The following is a 16,367-nucleotide window of genomic DNA, read 5'->3' as shown; positions in this document are numbered from 1 at the left end:
TGGAAAAAAATATGTCAATCTAGAGATTACATCTGCTAATCTACTTCTGTAAGAAAAATAAATATAAAACAATATTGTGAATGTAATTACAAATAACAATAATAACAAAATACATTTAAATAGTTTAGTAATTTTAAGTGTTTTAGTGAGGAGAGAATAAATGTATCCTTTAACCCCCCCCCCAAAAAAAATAGTTTGAAAAAAAAAAAAAAAAAACATGCAGAAAACTGTATATCACTTGATTATTAATATGCCCCTTTGCTGATGCAAGGACAAAAACAAAGATAAATCTTTATTTATAACTTTAGTGAACCCAGCATAAAAAAAAATCCAGTTAATAAATAAATGATGTATAACAACTTCTAGACAAAGTGAATGATGTATTCTGGATATATCTGGTTGTTGTCGAATATCACATAAATTTGCGGACTGAACGGATTGTCCACACAGCTGTCATATAAGTTAACTAAGCTGCCATCTTTTGATGGAGGTCTAATATAATGTGGTGCTCCAGTGGTATAGTCTCCCACAAGTACTCTGGCAAGGAACAAGGATTTTCTTAATTTTGAAGCACTATTGTCCAGTTCAACACCGTGGGATTGTAATATATTTCCATGCTTTATATTGTTTTTGCAGTAATTACTTGATAGTAATGCATCTCTTGCAAAGTATGTGCCTGAGAAAAAAGAAAAATCTCATTAGTTTATAAATGCACAATACTTGTTTTGTTATCTAAAAAGAATATCTGGAAACAATCCTGCTATTTGACCATCATTGCTCCACAAATAAGTATGTGGCATGCAAACCTGATTTTTTTTCTTTTTAATAACTCAAGATGAAATTGTATACAACAAAAAAAACGTCTAAAAAAAAATAACAACTGAAAAGATATCAATGTTTTGCCATTCATTATAAAATACAACTTATACTTAATATTTTAATGATCAAATAGCATTGTATTCAGTACAATTGGCTATACAGTTTGGGCCTTGGTAGAGAAGGTACAAAATCTTCAGCGCTCTTCCCACCACATTAACTACTCCAGTCCTGCTAGCTTCAGTTCATATAAAAGTTCAATGTATGCAATAGTACCAGAAAGGCAAAGTTGATGGAAGTTGCTTATAACATAACTCTAATACTGCTTCAAATAAATGAATTGCTTAAGAAATGCAATTTTATGAGTTTCACATGTAAAGTGAGATGTCCATTACAGCTACACAAAATTTGTATGTTTAGAGAACTAATACGGGACAAATTATTTCAGGCTCACCAGAAACAGCAGTTATGAAGCAGCGGTCTTAAGACCGCTGCTCCATAACTGGTCTGCTGCCTCTGAGGCTGTGGTCTGCAATCCGCTCGATCCTATACGATCGGGCTGATTGACACCCCCTGATAGGATTTGCAGGGGGCGGCATTGCACAAGCAGCTCTGGTGAACTGCTTGTGCAATGTTAAATGCTGACAGCGTATGCTGTCGGCATTCAGCAATGTCTGTCGGACATGACACATTGTATAATGTCGGACAGACATTGATAAATTGGCCCCATAGAGTTTAATAAAGATGGAGTTGAAATTGGTTATGCAATGTCTGTGGAACCAAGAGAACCCATAATCCAAAACAAGATAATTCATTTCATGTCTTCAGAAAAAAACATAGAAAAAAGTCCTAGGAGCTATTAATTCACCAAACAACAAATTACTGGACATTATCTTTTTAGAAAATGTCTTGTCCTTCAAAATCAACATTTCAGAAACATGCCAACATTGCTAATGCATTCATAGACACTACAGAAATTCAAAGTAACTAATGATTCTGATGCTGCTTATTGTGTTACAATGATTATCTATTTCACCATTTTTGGGAGGTTTTACATGTGAAATCTGTGTAATGAGACAATTCTCTATGATAGGTTCCCCAAATTCAAATTATATCTACCTTCAGACTTTAACTGGAATGTTAAACACTAAGGTTGCCCCAAAGTTGATCTTGGTCCACCTGAGAATGTGAGAAACCTTTGATACTGTGGATATAATGAACTAGCTGTGAACACCAACCCTGATGGTTGATATGAGCAACCACAGTTACGGTCATATTGTTATACCGAATCTACATATTGAGGCCCATTCGGAGCTTGAGGGCCCATGTTTCTGGCGAGTCTTCAGACTCGCCAGAAACAGCAGTTATGAAGCAGCGGTCTAAAGACTGCTGCTCCATAACCCTGTCTGCCTGCTCTGAGCAGGCGGACAGACATCGTCGGAATTTAACCGATCGAGTATGATCGGGTTGATTGACACCCCCTGCTGGTGGCGAGTCTGCAGGGGGCGGCGTTGCACCAGCAGCTCACAAGAGCTGCAGGTGCAATGCTGAATACGGGGAGCTTATTACTCTCCCCATTCAGCGATGTCTGTCGGACCTGATCCGCACTGTTGGATCAGGTCCGACAGACATTTGATAAATATGCCTCCCAGAATTGTTAAAAAAGGGAACCCTATGCCTTGAGAACAATAAAAAGTTCAAGAATATTTATTTGAAAGAGGACTCTTTACAGTATCTATAATTTTCTATGCACCAGTTGATGGGTATCAGAGACATTTAGAATTGTGGTTCTACTGGGCTTGAAAGCAAGTCACAATGGTCTCATTGAGCAAAGAAACTCGCTTCTCCAACTAATACCACCAAATTTATGATAATTATACAACCCTTGAAACAAGAACAACACATGATTATAAGATCCCTGACTATACTGGAAAGGCTTTAGTCTGAGAGAATAGGTTTGTATCTAAAATAACTCACAGGGACAAGATTAACCTCCCAACAATATCTTGAAGAAACCAGAGCCACCAAGCAGATATTAAAGGATGCTTTTTCTGCCAAATTAAGCCTTTACCAGGATGTTATCCAACCAAGGTTACTGTGATCTGTTCTTTACCAGAATAACAATCAGGGCCTGGTAAAACACTTGAAGCCATGGCAAGTCAAAAAGACAGATGAATATACTGGAAATGAAGAAGATTTATAGCAAATATATGGCTCTAGAACAATAATCAACAAATTTCTGAATATATATTTAAAGGGACAGTAAAACTTAAAAATAATGTTATATAATTCTGCACATAGTGCAGAATTATATAACATTATTTAAGTGCTATAGCTATAAATGCCTTTTTTACCTTTTAATATGTTAAAAATATGGCGCTTTTACAGACCCGCTCTCTGCTGAGCGGGTCTGTTATATTTAGTCAGCGCATCGGGCCAGCTGTATAGTCACAGCCCGGCCCGACTGCGCCATAAGACTAAGTGCAGCTCGCTCCTGTCACAGGAGCGAGCTGCACTTAGTGCTATGGCGCGGTCGGGTCGGGCCGGGCTGTGACTATACAGCTGGCCCGATGTGCTGACTAAATATAACAGACCCGCACAGCAGAGAGCAGAGAGCGGGTCTGTAAAAGCGCCATATTTTTAACATATTAAAAGGTAAAAAAGGCATTTATAGCTATAGCACTTAAATAATGTTATATAATTCTGCACTATGTGCAGAATTATATAACATTATTTTTAAGGTTTACTGTCCCTTTAAAAATAACAATAATTTGAAATATGAAAATTCTCAAAATTGTATAATTGCTTAAATTCCAAAATCTAAACAAAACTGCTTAGATGAAAGGACCAGAATGAAGCTGCTGACTGTTTTGAAAGGGAAGTCAGAGAGATTACCCAAAGTGCAAAATGTCATGAAAAACTACCAAAAATACCCAAAACAAAACACAATGGGGACGATTTATTAAGCCTCGTATAGGCCCCAATACCTCTGTTTCTGCATGAGCCTTCAGGTTTGCCGGAAACAGGAGTTAAGAAGTAGCGCTGCTTCTTAACTCGTCCGCCACCTCTGAGGTCCTAATTGGCTGTGAATGTGCAGGGGGCGGCATTGCACAAGCATTTCTAGTGAAATGCTTGTGCAATGATAAATGTCGACAGCATCCGCACATTGATAATTCTACCGTCCGCACATTGATAATTCGGCCCCAATATGTATTCTAACCTGATAATTTAATTTATGATGGTGAGAGTCCACAAGCCATCACATGTGGGATTGAAATCCAGACTAATAGGTGGAGGCAAAACACCCAACACAATAAAATGTTTAATTCCTCCCACTTTCACATGATCCCTCAGTGAGATACATAAATACATACAAGAGAAAGGAGAAATTTAAAAAAGTAGGAAAGATAAAACAGGTTAAATGAAGAGCAAACTGGTTCTGCTGCCAACAGTACTGATGAAACAAGGGCGGGTATAGTGGATTCTTAAAATCCTGAAATGAATTTATCAGGCAAGCAGAAATTTTGTTTTCATAACAAGGTAAGAGTCCACGAGCCATTATATGTGAGATCCTATACACAAGCTGCAAAGTTTACAAGACCCCCATGAAATAGGGTGGAAAAAACAATTAAGGTAGTATAGGCATTAAATAGGCACTGCAACCTATAGAACTTTCCAAACAAAAGCAGCATCAAAAGAAGCAAATGTGTAAAAATTGTAAAATTTGGTAAAAAGTATTTAAAGATAAGCATGTTGCTCCCTTACAAATCTGTTTAATGGAAGCTTCATTCTTGAAAGACCAAGAGGTGGCAACTGTTATAGTAGAATTAACAGTAATTTGTTCTGTGTGAGACTTCCCCACTGCCAAGTATGGTTTGCGAATCAAAGCTTTAAGCAGAGCTGCCAAGGTAATTGCTGTAGCTTTTTGTCCCTTTCAATGACCAGAACAATGGATATACAAGGATGAAGAATTTGTAAATTTTGTAGTTTAAAGATAGAGCTGGACAGAGAGAAAGAGCCACAATGTCCTGATTTATTTTATCTGAAGATACAGCCTTAGGAAAGGAAAGAGTAGTTGGTTCTCAGATAAGGAAAATCACAAGAGAAAGCAAAAAGTTATACACCCTTCTGATTGAGAAAAAGAGTTCCAAGGATTATTCTTAGGCCCACACTAGGAAAGGAAAACATTCTAGACTTTGTGATGAAGGTGTCTTTTACCAGGTATTTTAGCCTTCATCAAGGTGTCTATAACTTGACCTGAAAAACCTATCTGAGACAAGATTAGCCATTGAATTGCCAAGCTGTCAAATTGAGAGATTTGAGAACTTGATGAAAGAAGAGAGAGAAGGTCCTTGCTAAGAGGTAGATGCCAAGGCTGACTTGAAGACATTTCTAACAAATCTGCCTACCAAGTCCCGCAAGAAGATTTGGAAGCAATCAGAATCACAGAGATGCCCATTCCTGTATTATTGTCTATCAACCTATATAGAAACACAAAAAGAGGAAAGATGTAAATCAGATTGAACGACCAGGGAATCTATCAGAGTTGCTTGTAGATCCCAAGATCTCGCACAATACTGGGGTAGATTCATGCAAAGATTTACCATCAAGTCGAATACCTTCTGGTTCAAGGACCATTTACTGCTTACCATTATCTTGTCCACAACCACAATGTGGGCTGCTGAAATCATGCAATGATGGCATTCTTCCCAAGTCAGAATGCAGGTTACCTCTTTTATCTCTTCAAGTACCGCCTTTGTGATTGATGTAAGCCACTGCTAATATATTGTCTGCCTGAAACTTCAGGAAAGACTCCTGTCTTAACAAGGGTCGACTCAGGAGAGCTCTGAGGATAGCAGAGAGTTCCAAGATATTGATTGGTAACCTCAATTCCCCAGGAGGCCAAACTCCATGTGCTCTCCCTGTACCCTAGACTGCACCCCAAACTTACAAGCTGGTGTCCGTGGTGATTACCACCTAAGTTGAACAAAGAAAGTAGACCCACTGAATCAAAGATTTGAGTTTTCCCCCAAGTTAGATAATGTCTTGTCTGTGACAAATTGGTGTAATCTCTGTTCCTTTGTTGCAACATTCTTAGCAGCAAAGGACATAAATGAAATCCGGCAAAAGGTACGTCATCTGAAGATGCTACCATAAAACCAACCACTTCTATGCATTGAAGCACTATAGGAAGATGAGATTGATGGAGAAGGGCATAGGCTTTCAGAAATTTGAGTCTGCATTGATCTGTGAGAGATAGTCTCATTGATATAGAATCAATGAGGAAAGCAAGAAGGAATACACTACTTTGAGAAAGCAGAGAGCTCTTTGGGAGGTTGATTTTCCAACCATGGATACAAAGGAACTGAAGAACTGTGTTAATATGTTCTTGAGGAGATGTCTTGCCAGAATTTTTATCTAGGTAAGCTACTGCTTCTGATAACCTGTGTAAAGTTTCTTGGTGCTGCTGCCGACCAAAAAAAAGTACCACAAATGGATAATGCCTTTTTTTTTTTAGAAATGCAAATCTAAGGAATTGTGTATGATCCCTGTGGATAGGGATGTGTAAATAGGCATCTCTTGAGTCTATGAAAGACATACATTGAGCCTCCTGCACTAAAGGAAGAATAGTGTGTATTGTCACCATTTTGAAAGTGAGAACTTTCTGAAATGTGTGCAGAGTTTTGAAATCCAAAATGGTCTTAAAAGTCCCTTCTTTCTCTGGAACAATGAATAAGTTTGAATAGAACCCTTGATTCTGTTCCTCTAAGGGGACCAATGTAATCACTCCCATAGCTTCTAGGTCCATTACACATATTAATAAAACTCTGGCCTTTAAAAGATCTTTAGGGATATGAGACAGGAAGAGTCTTCCTCGAGGAGGGTGAGACCGAAAGCTTATGTGGTAATCTAGGAAATGATGTTCAGTACCCTAGGATATTGAATGGATGTTTCCCAAGCCTCCTGAAAAAGGTTCAGTCTGCCCCCCACCAGAACTGAGACTGGATTGGGGCTGCACCTTAATGCAGATGTGGAGGAAGGAGCAGGTTTATTGGTCTTTGTGGACTTAGATCAAGAGGAACAAGGCTTCTGCTTGTACTTGGAAGTGTCTAACTTTTGAGACACTGATGAGGAGGATATTTGGGTCTTGGAGTCACTAAAGGAGTAAAAACATCCTGCAGACTTAAAGGGATACTACACCCACATTTTTCTTTCATGATTCAGATAGAGCATGCAGTTTTAAACGACTTTCTAATTTACTCCTATTATCAATTTTTCTTCCTTCTCTTGCTATCTTTATTTGAAAAAGCAAGAATGTAAGGTTATGTGCCGGACGATTTTTGGTTCAGCACCTGTGTACAGCTTGCTGATTGGTTTGCTACATTTATCCACCAATCAGCAAGCGCTACCCAGGTAGTGAATCAAAAATGGGCTGGCTCTTAAGCTTATATTCCTACTTTTTCAAATAAAGTTAACATGAGAACAAAGAAAAATTGATAATAGGAGTAAACTAGAAAGTTGCTTAAAATTGCATGCTGTATCTGACTCATGAAAGAAAAACATTGGGTTTAGTATCCCTTTAACTTTTTTTGTCTTGCAGGAGAAAAGCTCCTTTACCACCAGTTTCTGTTGCAATAATAACATCCAGTCCAAGTCCACACAATTTTTTTCTCTAAGGTTTCTACTCTTAGGCACTATATCAGCTGACAATCACTTGAGCAAAAAGGCTCTTCTAGCCAGAACTGTCATAGCAGCACTTTTTGCATTAATACAAGTTATTTCAAGAGCTGCATCACAAATCTATTCACATTCTTTATCAACCTAAAGTGATCATGAATTTCTTCAAGGGAAGCTTCTTGGGAAATAAGGTCAGAGATACCGTCAAACCATAGATAAATGAGTTACAAAGTCTGTAGCAAAAAAAGAGTGCTTTACCCCTGCAATTATTTAGGAAAAATTCTCCCTGAATAATACAGGAATGATTTTTAAACATTCATACTTTATATTTATTGGTTTAACTATTAAATCATACACGTTTAAAAACACTTAAACTCTCTAGATATCAATATATAGCATAGATGTGTGAATAATACCTCTGAGGATAATGTATCTATATGTGAAACATACTTGGTTTGTATAATATCAAGCAGTCAGATACAAACATTATCTTTTGTAGCCGGTTATTAATAAATTCAGAAATAATGCTGTAACAAGAGGACCTGTTAGTATGTGGAATGTTAGGTTATGTGATTAAAGCTATCTAGCTAATACTCTATCTGTAATTATAAAGTCCTTGCTTGCACAGTTTAAAGTTAACTTGTTTCACTAACATAGCACAACGTCTGATCTCAGAATATAACACACATTTACAAGGTATTGGCAATCAACAGTTATCATAGAGAGTAAGCGGTTAAAAAATGAGAGTATGAACTCTCTGAAGCCAGACCCCTGACACGTGTTTCGCTCACGCTTCCTCAGAGAGGTTACACGCCAGCTGTTTGGAAAATCTATTTACTGGTTCATGAGTCCCACCTTGTGTGTGAGATTGGATGATCATGAGGAATTATCTTGATTCTGATTGGTAGGATTGCATGTCAATCATGTTTAGGCATCCAATGGGGATACATTTTTCATTTGAAGCCTTATGCTATACTCTGTTACATATTGCGAACTTATGCATGTTGGTTGCGAACTTATGGATGTGGGTTACGATGATATATGTTACTTTATCAGGAAGTTTTTTATGTTACTGCTGAAGAATAAGTTCTAATTTTTCTTATTGTACATACTTTCACTTGTTGTGTGTATTTTGTATTATACCACAGAAATATTGTTTGGTAATAGGACCATATGCAGGGTTTTCAATCTGTTTATTAGGTTGGTATTTGCAATAAAGGTATTGAATACATCAGTAGCATGACAATAATGACAGATGTTTTAAAGACAAAAGCAAGATTACACAGAACACTGTGTATACCATTTCTGACATATTTTAATAGAGTATCATAGGGGTATGGTGTCTAATAAAGTTAGTATTTCTCTAGGGTTAAGTAGGTTGTTTATAAATTTCTAGGGCAATAGATACCAGCGCTGTTTTGAATTTAGTTCACATTAGTATGTGTAGATTTTAAGGGTGCAGGAATAAATGTTTCCAAATATTATGTGAAAGTCAGTTTCTATGAATTTGTTACTTAAAAGTGTGTTATATTAAAAGAGTGGTTGTGTGCGCATATAGTTGAAGAGGTAGGTCACATAAATAAAAATGTAATAATAAAGTGAAGTGGATGTGAAGTATATTAAAAAAAAGTGATGGAGTGTCACAAATGAGTTGCCTTATTAAATATTGTGTATTATTTGTGTATTATTATTGTGTAATATTGTGCATACTTGCATAGTAAAGTGTTAAGTAATTAACATAAATAATTATTTAGAGACTAAGTGAAAAGTGCCTAGGAAAGGGATGAAGGACTAAATCAAACATTATTAAGTAAGTAATAATAAGCTGCGGTCAATGTGCAGAATGAAATATATTTGGTTGTGATGTAATATAATTATATATTAATTATATAATTACAAAGTAATTGTTATATTCATTGAGTCCTTTAGGTTGTATGGAGTCTAATAGATATATCCATCTACATTCTGACTTTAAAGTGAAGGTCAAGTCCGGGGTTGTGTTTATAATTTTTCAATAAGTTAGCTATAATTAATATGAGGTTCATTCATCAAATCATAGAAAAATGCAATAAAAAGTTTTATTTTTTACGATCTGAATGCGCTCCGTTTCAGCATTACAATCCGCCCGTCACAGTGCCTTTATTGATTGACAGTTTTTCTCTCCAATGTTTGGTTTACCCCCGTGGCGTCCAGCCCCTTTTCTGTTTCGTCATTGAAACAATATGCGCATGCGTGCAATTAAACAGCGCGTCATCATCTGCATGCTCGTTCAGGTTACGCGCATGCGTTCTCCACTGTCATATTTTTTGATGCATTGAATCGGCAGCATCTGTCTCCCGCATCCTAACAAACTAGCAGCGATCTCATCTAACCCACGAATTTGTTGTATTTGTTGTATTGCATACAAAGTTACGGCCGTAAATGAAACGCATGCGCTGTTTAGATGTGGCTACGCATGCGCATTTAGAAACAACACATGGGTGCACGAGCGTAGTCCGCTTGAAAGAAAGAATGCAACTGAATAAGGAAGTGCTGTATGGGCGGAGATTAGAGCGATAACGGAGGTACATTATAATAACTGTTTATTTGCAACGGATGCGTTATTTAGAGATATAAAGTGAGCGACTAAAGTGTTTATACTATAAGCTTCAAAATAATGTATTATGGAACCCAAAAATTGACCTTCACTTTAAAAGTGCTTCTTCCAGATTTCCTTCTCTTATGCCCAGAGAGATTTTCTGTATCACAGCATATTTCAGGTCAGTGATTCCACTTTTGTGAATTTTTAGAAAATGTTGTACCACTGATGTGATAGTTTTACCTTTGGATACATCCTTTGTGGCATTTTTGATATTACTGGCATGCTCCAAAATTCGTACCCTGGCTTTGCGGGTTGTCATGCCTACATAAACTTTCTTGCATGAACAAAAAAGAACATAGATCACTCCTGTCGACCGACATGTATAGTGTTGTTCTAATTTATGAATTTTGCCTGTTTTGTCAGTGATTTGTTTGATTTTAGTTACATATGGATACATTTCTAGGTCTTTTGGTGTTTTCTTTGGGATATGAATGTAATGGCTTTGAACCAACTGATCTTTTAGATTTCTGGGTCTTTTGTACCCTGTGGTTATTGTATGCCCTATCATAGGTGCAAGTGTGGTATCATTTTGTAGTATGTGCCAATTTGTATTCATAATCCCAATTACCTGTTGCATTTGGGGATTCTATATGGTAATTAATCTTGGACATATTTCTTCTTGATTTTTGGCTTTAGGTTTTAATAAGTTGTTTCCATCTTGTTTTAAAGCTGCCATTCTGGTTGATTTCACTGATCGTTTACTATATCCTCTTTGGATTAGTCTTTCCATCATTTCAGTGCTTTCTTGTAAATATGTTTGTACATTGGAGCAATTTCTTCGTAGCCCTATGAACTCCCCTTGGGGTATTGCTTTGAGTGTACTTGGAGGGTGGGCACTGGTATGGTGCAATAGGGTATTTGTAGATGTTTCTTTTCGATACATTTGTGTATCTATGCTGCCATCTTCATTTTTTCTGATGGTAAGATCTAAAAAGTTCACTTTACTTAAATCTGTTTGATAAGTCAGTTTGATGTGGCTGCAAGCAACTGAAGCTCCGGCATCATCCACCTGATGCATCATAACATAAGGGAGCAAAAGCACCACAAGCAGGCATAAAAAGATGCACTAAATGAGCTAACAACTGGGGGTGTGATTGGGGAGTCGGGGCGCTGTAACAGACGGCAGGAGAACTTGATACGCAAGGGACCATAACGGAGGCCTAGCTGAGGCGAGCCACGCTGCGCACAGTGTATCCTGACCGGAGGAAAAACAACGCAGTACTACTCCGAACAGCTCAGCAAGCAGATATAACGAGAACTGTAGCAGGACCCAAAACTATAGAAGACAGTTGGGAAGCTGAGATCGCCACCAAAGAGGGCGGGTGAACTATCTAAATACAGGACCTTCACAGAGGCCTAACGGACCACGCTACACGCAATGTGTTTTGGACGACCACGAGAAAAGTCACATACACGCCGCAAGCTGGGATCAGCATCAGAGACATTGTAAGTCGCTCAGAAGGTTGGATACTCACACTCTTATTGAGGAGCAAAAGATAAAAAGGGAAGCCCATAGAGGGTAAGTCAACAGCCACGAGATACTGATTAGCATACGGGAAGTCTCCCAGGCATACTATAAAAGGACATTAGGCAAGAGAGCTCTCCCTATCATAACCTCACAAGTGGGCCCTTCATAGTTGCAAAGTAAGAAATCACCGCTTGTAGAGAGGGCAATACAGCCCCAAGTAGAAACACTTTACAAAGCGTCTGCTCTGCTTGATATACAGGCCGCATTTTACACTACTGCTTTGAAATGGCAGCAAGGAAGCAGAAGGCAGACAAGACACAAAGGCCCGCAACCCCTGGAGGGGGGAAATTAAATTCATTTTTCAAACCATTTGACAGTGTGAACTCCGTTACAGCGGATGTCACACAGTTTGATATTTCAGAATCTACAGAACATTCTGAAGACCCCACTCCTATAACCAGAGCAGATCTAAGCTTGCTGCCCACTAAGGATGACCTCAACTCATTTATGACTAGGCTGACCATACATCCCGTTTTGAAAGGGACAGTACCGTTATTTTATGTTTCTTCCCCTGTCCCGTCGTTTCTTTAATAATATTCATTTTGTCCCGTTTTGAAGGTTATCAGACCGTGCGGCCAGTGCAAGTGTAATTTTTTTAGCACACACACCACTTGCTAAACTTTTTAAACTCCCCGCCGGGGGGAGGGCAGTTTTTTTTTTAACTGCAGGGTTGGGGTTTGGTGGCCATGCCCACATAATCCACAGCACCGCGTCTATGCCAACCGCGCTCAAAATTAGAGGCGTGATCATTGAAAGCAAGTGACAGCAGGTCAGTACTCAGTTGTGAGCTGTCAGACTGAGCTGAGGAGAGAGACTGGTCATGAAAGGGAAGTTAGAACTACAAGCTAGTGCCTAGTAAGGACAGGAGTCGGACTAGATCTGTCATCATCTGATGTGATGATCATCTGCCTCTGCCATTATCCGAATTAGCGGTTGACCATCACCAGCAAGATAATTCTTGCCATCTTCTTGTGTCACAATGTGAACATACAAAAATAGTGATCAATTGTTTAAGTTCTGCAAGAATTGTGCACGGCCAAGGTAAGACCAGTGTCTGTGCCTGTCAATCAATTTAATTGTCATTAATTATGCTTATTATTATGCTGTTGCAGTGCTGGTTGTACAGACGTTATAAATAACGGTTATCATTATCAAGTAACTATTTCCACATTTTTCTCAGTTCTTCCACCATGTAACAATGATTTTGGGCAACTCAGCTAAAAAAAAATCTACAACTACTAATCCAGATCTTTAAACCAAACGCCTGTTCAGAGGCTACACTTTTTCCATTTAAAATCAGTTAATATGGGGGAATTTGCCTTGACAACATAGAGGATAATTTAAATTTTGGAAACAATGGCCTCTATTTAACAAGGTCTGGCGGACCTGATCCGACAGTGCGGATCAGGTCCACCAGACCTCGCTGAATACGGAGAGCAATATGCTCTCCATATTCAGCATTGCACCAGCAGCTCACAAGAGCTGCAGGTACAATGGCCGCCAGCAGGGAGGTGTCAATCAACCTGATTGTACTCAGAGCAGGCGGACAGGGTTATGGAGCAGCGGTCTTTGTGACCTCTGCTTCATAACTGCTGTTTCTGGCGAGTATGCAGGCTCGCAAGAAACACGGGGCATCAAGCTCCATTCAGAGCTTGATAGATAGGCCCCATTGAGTTAAGGGCATGTGATTAAAAAATATACACATGCCACATTCCCAATTTAGATTGTCAGAACATTGTGAAAACACTGTGGATTGGTATTTAGATGTTATAGCTCTACGTGTAACTGAAGGATAATTGTTGGCTCAATTGTTTATATTCATGTCATAAAAGTTAACTTTTGTTAAAATCTTACTTTTTTCCCTATGAATAAAGAATATTAACCCCGTCCCGTTTTTGACATCTCAATGTCCCGTTTTTGTCTCAAGGAAATATGGTCAGCCTATTTATGACACAAGTTAGCAAAGTGATAAAGGATGGTTTGGCAGAGGTCAAGAGGGACATTAACGCTCTGGGCCACAGGGTACTCCAACTAGAAGAGCAAGCGGATGAAAATACAAAAACCACTGACAATATGACCCTAGCATTGCAACAGCAGAACACCACAATACTGCAGCTGCAGTCAGAAGTAGAAGATCTTGACAACAGAGGGCAACGTCAAAATCTGAGAATCAGGGGAGTACCTGAACAGATCTTGCCACCACAAATACCATCCTATCTGCAGAACTTATTCAAGTTCCTGTTGGGACTGGAAAGGGAAGACACCATACTTCTAGATAGAGCGCACCGCACACTAAGAGCCAGGCCCCCGCCATCAGCACTACCCAGAGACATAATCTTGTGCTGCAACAAATTTGTAGACAAAGAGAAAATATTGCTAGCAGAAAGCAAGAAATCTCCAGTTAAATTTGGCGAGGATTCCCTCCAGATCTTTGCGGACCTTAGCCTACTAACACTTGCAAAACGGAAAGAGGCAAGATACCACACTCTGCATTTATCAGACCTGGACATTCCTTACAGATGGGGCTTCCCCTTTGCCATCAAGGTTAACAAAAATGACAAAACCTTTACATACAAAGATCCAGAGGACCTGGAATCATTCTGCCAAAAATTGGGCATTCCACAACCGTCACTGCCCTCAATAAAGGACCTTATAGCCGACAAGCTGGCACAGAATAAACTCCCAAAGAACAATCAGCAGTCTGAATGGACATCATTGCCGAAAAAGAGGAAAAATACAGCTGCTGTCCCACAGTCCCCTAATGGAGTGGATTCAGAACCAACATGAAAATAATTTCCTGGGATGATTACAGGAAGGTGTTCTAATAGAGACTGCTACGAAAAAATGGTTGGACACAACCATTGATCCCTGCTTTATACATATAACAGACTAATTTGAAGTTTGTTTGGGGCCCCCCCTGATGCCCCCCTCCCCCCCCCACCTTTCCTATCACCCCCCCCCTCCCTTTCCAAAACAAATCGTTCATTATAGCATCAAGAGTGGATTGGCATGTTAGTTGCCTTATACCCCCCTTCTTTTATATTTTATTCCGTTTCTCTAATCACCAGGAATAATTGACCAACCCCCCGCCCCCCCCCCCACCTTTGCCTGTGTGATGCATACGCATTGCACAACATGTTGTTTGAAATGTTATTGTTGGATGTTTTATGATTTGATGTTCCATTTATGTTTGTTACTTGTCTATTGCAGCACAGATACCAATGTTTATACTTCTATGCTCAAATACGCCAAATCTGGAAAGCGGACTGCAGTTTGTTCCTTCACAACTCTCTTCTACCTCTGTCCTTTCCTACTTCATAGGGGACCTCAAATCCAGCCACTGACGGGACGTTTAAGGGTAAGACTTCATAATACACCAATACCCACACATATACATGGCTAATCCTTTAGTAAACATAATATCACAGAACACAATGACTCAATCATATTTCTTCAAGAAACTCACTTTGTGAAAGAAGCAGAACCCAAATTTCACTCCAAAGAATTCACAACAGGTTTTTATAGCTCAGATAGGAGTGAAAAAAAAAACGGGGTTTGTACACTACTACACAAAAATATACCATTTCAACTTCACAAAAAGGTGACAGACACTGAAGGTAGAATACTAATCTTGACAGGACTATTGTTCCACCGACCGGTGACATTGGTTAATGTGTATGCACCCAATAGTAAGAAGGCACAATTCTTTCAAACTTTACAAAATTTAGTGTCGGAACACAAAATCGGAACACTTATACTAGGAGGTGACTTAAATGTCACCCTTGACCCTACTCTGGACGCCTCCTCCAACAGACCTACCGCTCAAACAAGACCACCTAACACTGTGTTCAAATGCTTAGCACACCTAGGCTTAATTGACACCTGGAGGATAAGACACCCGACACAGCGAAATTACACCTTTTTCTCCCACCCCTGGTCGGTATACACTAGAATTGATTACATTTTAATAGATAGAAACCATCTTTCTCTACTTAAAGACTCTGACATCCAACCGACGCCCTGGTCGGATCATTCATTGACATGCACTCAGTTACAATGGCCAAACCCCCCGATCATCCCGTTTATTTGGAGGATGGACGATTCCTTGTTGCATCAGCCACATACATCGGAAGTAATAGCAAAATCCTTAAAAGAATACTTTCTTATTAATGCGACCCCAAGCACCCCCCCCCCCCCCTAGCACGGTTTGGGAAGCCCACAAAGCAGTGATTAGGGGAGATTGCATTAAACACACTGCATATAGGAAGAAAACATACAACCAAACCATAGACACTTTGACTACACAATTGAGCCACCTTGAACTGAGCCACAAAAACTCACCAAAAGACAATATGCTACTTAAGCAAGTAACAGAGACCAGACAAGAACTCAACAAGATTTTAATGAATGAGGCTCAAAGACAAGCATTAAATATCAAAAAGACCTATTTTTTTTAGGGTAATAGAGCCGGTCCACTGTTGGCCAGGGCATTAAAAGCTCAAACACTAAAATCACAAAAACATAAACTAACAACACTAGACAATCTAGATATTCTTGACAGTGAAGGAATCACAAACCACTTTAAGGATTATTATTCCAAGTTATATAATTTGGAACTAAATGACTCCCCTGAACATTTAACGCAAATGCGAGAGTATATCTATAAAGCTGACCTACCCACCCTACAACCTGCGCAGCAAGCAG

At 39.0% G+C, this 16,367-nt stretch overlaps 1 protein-coding gene across 1 annotated transcript in view; it reads right to left on the bottom strand.

The window, feature by feature from the left end:
• Window positions 1-238: 238 nt before the first annotated feature.
• The window catches only part of PARP11 (poly(ADP-ribose) polymerase family member 11), a 201,540-nt gene continuing 185,411 nt past the window's right edge, over window positions 239-16,367 (bottom strand). The window contains exon 9 of the mRNA XM_053718746.1: window positions 239-676. Coding sequence (XP_053574721.1) covers window positions 363-676 — 314 coding nt within the window. The 3' untranslated portion in view covers window positions 239-362. The remainder of the gene's footprint in view (window positions 677-16,367) is intronic.

Source organism: Bombina bombina, chromosome 6 (genome assembly GCF_027579735.1).
Source record: "Bombina bombina isolate aBomBom1 chromosome 6, aBomBom1.pri, whole genome shotgun sequence".
Lineage (NCBI taxonomy): Eukaryota > Metazoa > Chordata > Amphibia > Anura > Bombinatoridae > Bombina > Bombina bombina.
The sequence above is the reverse complement of the archived record's forward strand: the minus strand, read 5'-3'. Positions and strand labels throughout refer to the sequence as shown.